We start from the raw sequence: 5,893 nt of genomic DNA on the forward strand, positions 1-5,893 counted from the left end.
AAAAAAAAAAAGAATAGGTGGTACATATATACAATGGAATATTACTCAGCCATGGAAGGGAATGAGTCCTCATCATGTGTGGCATGGATGGGCCTGGAGGGAATTCTGCTGAGTGTAGTATGTCAGACAGAGAAAGGCAGATGCAATATGATTTCCCTTATATGTGGATACAGAACAAAGACAAATAAACAGAATAGAAAGAAACTCATAGATACAGAGAACATACTGATAGTTGCTAGATGGGAGGGGATTTGAGAGAGTGAGTGAAAAAGAGGAAGAAATTAAGAAGTACAAATTGGTTGTTACATAATAGTCATGGAAATGTAAAGTGTAAGGAATACAGTCAATAGTATCGTAATAACTACGTATGTTGCCAGTTGGGTACTAGACTAGTCAGGGGGATCATTTCTTAAATTGTATAAATGTCTAACCACTATGCTGTACACCTGAAATTAATATATAATAATATTGAATATCAACTGTAATTGAAAAAACTTTAAAGGGGTGACAGGCAATAAGTGGGCCAAATTTCCAGATGTACAACAAAGAAATCATGGGGATGTAATGTACAGCATAGAAAATATAGTCAATAATATTGTGATAGCATAGTACTGTGTCAAATGGTTGCTGAATTACGGTGGTCACTTCTTTAGGTATATAAATGTTGAATAACTAGTTTATACCGGGAACTGAAAAATAAAGTAAAATAAAAATCAGGTTATTCAGTTAAAAAAATAAACAAATAAAATTAGTTTTACTTGAAGCCTATTTAGCAAATAAGGTTTTGTGATTGTTTCTGTCCTTGTAAATAAATGTTGGGAAAAACCCTTTCATTATCATAAAAATAAAAGCTAACCAAAAAAAAATCATTAAAGGCAAAAAGTGCTTTTATACACACCTCTGGTTCCCTCAGAATATCATCTAGCGCAGAGCAATTAATAAACTGTTTGGAAATGTAAAAATTTAATACATTCATGTATCTCTCTGTGACTACAAGGATAAATCTTCAACATAACTAGAATTCAAAGGAACTCTCCTTTGAATTAAATTTAGATAATGCAATATATAGATGATGCATTATAGAAATGTACACTTGAAACCTATGTAATTTTAATACCCAAATTTGCCTCAATATATTTAATAAAAATTTAAGAAAAGAAAACAGAGCTGATATTAAAAATATAAGTAAATGCCATATAAAGAGATCAGAACAAATGGAAAAAATAAAATAAAAATAGTTTTTCTTTGTAGAGTGAAAGGTTAAATATATTAAGTTAACCAGGACTACTATCTCAAGAATGCCAAAAGTTTCATCTTTGTATGCTTGGTTGATTGGGATCAGCTCAGTAAAATTCTTTAAGCTGCTTTAGTGATTAACACACAAAAAGGCCTGCCATGTACTCCACATATGGGAGTAGTAGCATGCATATTTGCTGACCACGATTTAGTTCATTTGTAAAGCATTTTCTGTCATGCAATGATTATATATTAAATAATATTTCACAATATTAAAAGAGGTTCTTATGATAAGAGAGGCTCAGCAAAGAGAGAAGCAGTATAACAATGTGTGAGCCAGAGGCAAGATGGGGAAGAAAAGGACGATATAATTAGCCTTTTAGGGATTGGTGGAAATGTTAAAACATATGACAAAAGGTTTAAGTGAAAGAGATTACTGTAGCCATAGAATACTATTCATTGGGCATTAATATCAAGTATAGGTAGGTTCCATTTAAGAATAGACAGTATTTTTAAGTGCATTTCTAAGTACCTTTCTCCACTAGCCCTATGCCCCCAAAGTCTCATTACATTTGCTTTATTTCCTCCACAATGAATCTACATTTTAATCTCTTTTCTCCTATAATTTTTCAAAAATAAAATCACCTGTGATTGCTCTTTCTTTTATTCTTTTTCTGTTCTTTGCAATCTATTGTCTGTTACTTTAATACTCATCTCTGATCAAATTGTCTTCTTAAAGGTTACCAATAGTCTCCAAATTACCAAATTTGATAGCTACTTTATCATTGTACTTAGATTCTGCAGAATTTCAGTCTTCAGAATCCATTCTAAAACGTCTGTTTTCTTTCCATCCATGAAAACTTATTCTCTTTGTTTTATACTGAATCTTCAGAGTCTCTTACCAGGTTATCCTAAATTTATTATCTTCTTTTCTTATTTCTTCAACACCATTTATTGAGCTCTAAATATATGACACAATGTTCACCTGAAAGAATTAAATTACTACTGAAAACTGACCTTGATGATGAAGTAAATGTCACCAAATATTTGATAAATTGCTATCCATCTTTAATATTTAGACAATAAATATCCCAGAAAAATGAGCCTTGCCTATCTCTGAACACAAACAGAACCCTATTCTAGGGAAGAGTACTACAGCTCCCTGCAGCATTTTATTTCACTTGTCTACTTTGGATGCCATCTCTGGAGCCATTTTTAAAAGTTCAGGGTACTTATTTACCACTTGGAAAGTATCTATGGTTGAAAAATTAAACAAAGGTATGCATCCCTAAAATTTTCTAACCTGTACATAAAATTTTGTCTACTTTTCAAAATAATTTTAAAGTAAACAAACTATATAATTATTGGTTTATTCAAATACAAAAAATTAAAGAAAATAAGTCTAAATTTCAGAAATTCAGCATGTGATCATGATCAAATAAAATAATGTGCTATCACTACTCTTCTAGCTTTCAAGTAATCCAATAAGTTTTCTCAATGATGACTTAATGAGGTAAAGTGGATAGATTAGCGAAAACAATAATACTTTATATACATATAATGATTTATGATTTGCAAACATCTATCAGTTAAGAACCTGTACAGAAATTTATTTTTATGTATATTCTGCATTTTTAAAGAAAAGTAATGTAGTTTTATTAAATTTGAGTGATGTGTTCAAAGTAACACAATCATCAAGTGAAGGAATAAAGAGTAAAACAAGCACGTTCCTTTTTACTGGCATGTGTTCATCCCATTATTCCTTGATACCCTCATTGATGATATTGTTTTAAAACAATAAAAATATCAAACGTATTTTTCCTGATGAATACAAACCTTCCCCTGATGAAACAGTACAAGGTGTGGTTTTAAAGAAAATTTCACATTGATATAGCAACTGAAATAGAAACATTTCAAAGTTATTTTTAATTTTGAATCAAATGTTAAAGATTCATAACTAGTCATTAATTTCTTTGAAATGATGGGCCTTGAAACTTTTGAGACTTGGAAGCATACTATAGCATCTGTTTTAACTCATGATTTATATTGCTGTTAATTTCAAAAACAAAGCAAAATAAAATCCTGAGCAGTAATCATTTTAATTATAGTTTAGGAAATCATTGATAAACAGTGTACTAACTGCTGTGCAGGAAGATATAGTTTCACAGATCCAAATACTACTTAAAGAAGTTATAAAAGAAAATCGCAGAGAATTTATTTTACAATATGGAAATTACTTTGGATATTAGTCATAATAATAAGTACATGTTAGTTGATGAAAAACATGAATTTCAATAATAACATTTAGTCTTTCAAGGCATGTACTATTAAGAACTTTATAAAATTAAGAAATAACTAGATAATGACCAAAATTTTATGTCATTCCATAATTTAAAAAAGACATATTAAGGACTTGGGATTGGCGGTCCTGGAGCATGCACTGGGCTCATGAGTAGCCGTCCTGGAACCCGGACTGGACTCAGGACTGGCAGTTCTGGATTCTGGGCTAGGCTCAGGAGTGGTGGTCCTGGAGCCAGGGCTGAGCTCGGATGTGGCGGTCCTGGATTCTGCACTGGGCGTGGTAGTGCCGGTCCTGGATTCTGGGCTGGGCTGGGAGTGGCGGTCCTAGTGCTTGGCTGGTCTCTCGAGTGGGGGTTCCTGGATTCTGGGCCAGGCTCAGAAGTGGAGGTCTTGGATTTTGGGCTGGGCTGGGGAATGGCTGTCCTGGAGCATGGCTGGGCTCTGGAGTGGTGGTCCTGGAGCATGGCTGGGCTCGGGAGTTGCAGTTTGATTCTAAGCTGGGCAAAGGAGTGGCGGTCCTGGAGCCTGGGTCGGGCTCTGATGTGGTGGGCCTGGATTCTGGGCTTTGCTCAGAGGTGGCGGGTCTGGAGCACAGTCCGGGCTTGGCAGTGGTGGGCCTTGAGCACATGCTGGGCTCAGGAGTGGGGATCCTGGAGCAGAGGCAGGGCTTGGGACTGGCAGTCCTGGATTCCGGGCTGGGCTCAAAAGTGGCAGTTCTGGGTTCTGGAGTTGGTCTCAGGAGTGGCGTTTTGATTTTGGATTGGGCTCAATAGTGGAGGTCCTAGAGCATGGACTGGGCTCAGGAGTGGTGGTCCTGTATCACAGGCTGGGTTCAGGAGTGGTGGTCATGGTGTAAAGGCTGGGCTGGGGAGTCCCTGTCCTGGAGCCCCTGCTGGGCTTGGGAGTCGTGGTCCTGAGGCCCAGTCTGGGCTCAGGTGTGGTGGTACTGGAGCATGCGCTGGGCTCGGGAGTAGTGGTTTGATTCTGGGCTAGGCTCAGGAATGGCGGTCCTGGAGAATGGGTTGAGCTCGGGAGTAGCAGTCCTGGAGCAATTGTTCGGTTTAGGAGTACAGCTTGATTCTAAGCTGGGCTCAGGAGTGGCGGTCCTGGAGAAAGGGCTGGGCTGGGGAGTGGCAGTCCTAGTGCTAGGCTGGTCTCTGGAGTGGGGGGGGGTCCTGGATTCTGGGCCAGGCTCAGAAGTGGAGGTCTTGGATTTTGGGCTGGGCTGGGGGATGGCTATCCTGAAGCATGGCTGGGCTCTGGAGTGGTGGTCCTGGAGCCAGGGCTGGGCTCGGGAGAGGTGGTCTGGAGCATGGCTGGGCTCGGGAGTGGCAGTCCTGGATTCTGGTCTGGGTTTGGCATGGCGGTCCTGGAGCATGGATGGGCTCGGGAGTGGTGGTCCTAGAGCATTTGCTGGTCTTGGGAGTGGCAGTTTGATTCCAAGCTGGGCAAAGAAGTGGCGGTCCTGGAGCCTGGGTCGGGCTCTGATGTGGCGGGCCTGGATTCTGGGCTTCGCTCGAAAGTGGTGGTCCTGGAGCACAGTCCAGGCTTGGTTGGCAGTGGTGGTCCTTGAGCACATTTTGGGCTCAGGAGTGGGGCTCCTGGAGCAGAGGCAGGGCTTGGGACAGGCAGACTTGGATTCTGGGCTGGGCTCAAAAGTGATGGTTGTGGATTCTGAGTTGGGCTCAGGAGTGGCGATTTTGGAGCCCTGGATGGGTGCTGGGGTGTTGGTCCTGGCCTCAGCAGTTGGGGATGGACAACGGCTCTGGAGCCCTGGAGGATGTAAAGGCTTTACCTTCCCCGTCAACTTTTTAATTTTAAATATGCGGTTTGTGTCCATACTGCACTCACTGATACTAACTAAACTCACCATCTGTGCTAACAAACAGTAAGTATGCTAACTACACTGACTAAGTATACTAAGTGTACTAACAATACTAACTAAAAAATATTAACTAAAAAATTTAAAGAAAAAAAATGAGAAAAAATAATGAAAAAGAAAAAATGAGAAAATAAAATTTGAGAAAATTAAAATGAAAGAATGAAGAAAAAAGAACAAAATAAAAATGGGAAAAGTGAGCAAAGAAAAATAAGCAAAAGTAAAACAAAATGTGAGACAAAGAAAGCAAGAATGAAGGGAAAAAATAAAACGGGGGAAAAAAAGGAGGAAACAAGCTAGGTAGTCCAAGTCCAACAGGTCACCACAAATCAGTTTCCTGGGCTATTAACGGACTAAAAGCTCAGCCCTGCCAGAGCTTTATATAGCAGTTCTTGGTAATTACATCACAGTGGTGCTTTATGAGCTCAGAGTCAGAAACTGACCAAACATAGTTAAGGATAAACTACAGTGGTTTTC

At 39.0% G+C, this 5,893-nt stretch overlaps 1 protein-coding gene across 1 annotated transcript; it reads right to left on the reverse strand.

Annotated features, from left to right (window-relative positions):
* Window positions 1-4,468: 4,468 nt before the first annotated feature.
* Window positions 4,469-5,377, reverse strand: LOC109377667 (testis-specific serine/proline-rich protein). Its single transcript, XM_019634080.1, has one exon. It carries the CDS (start codon window positions 5,375-5,377, stop codon window positions 4,469-4,471), a length of 909 nt encoding a protein of 302 aa, XP_019489625.1.
* Window positions 5,378-5,893: the final 516 nt, after the last annotated feature.

Source organism: Hipposideros armiger, unplaced genomic scaffold, assembly GCF_001890085.2.
Source record: "Hipposideros armiger isolate ML-2016 unplaced genomic scaffold, ASM189008v1 scaffold_1493, whole genome shotgun sequence".
Taxonomy (NCBI): domain Eukaryota; kingdom Metazoa; phylum Chordata; class Mammalia; order Chiroptera; family Hipposideridae; genus Hipposideros; species Hipposideros armiger.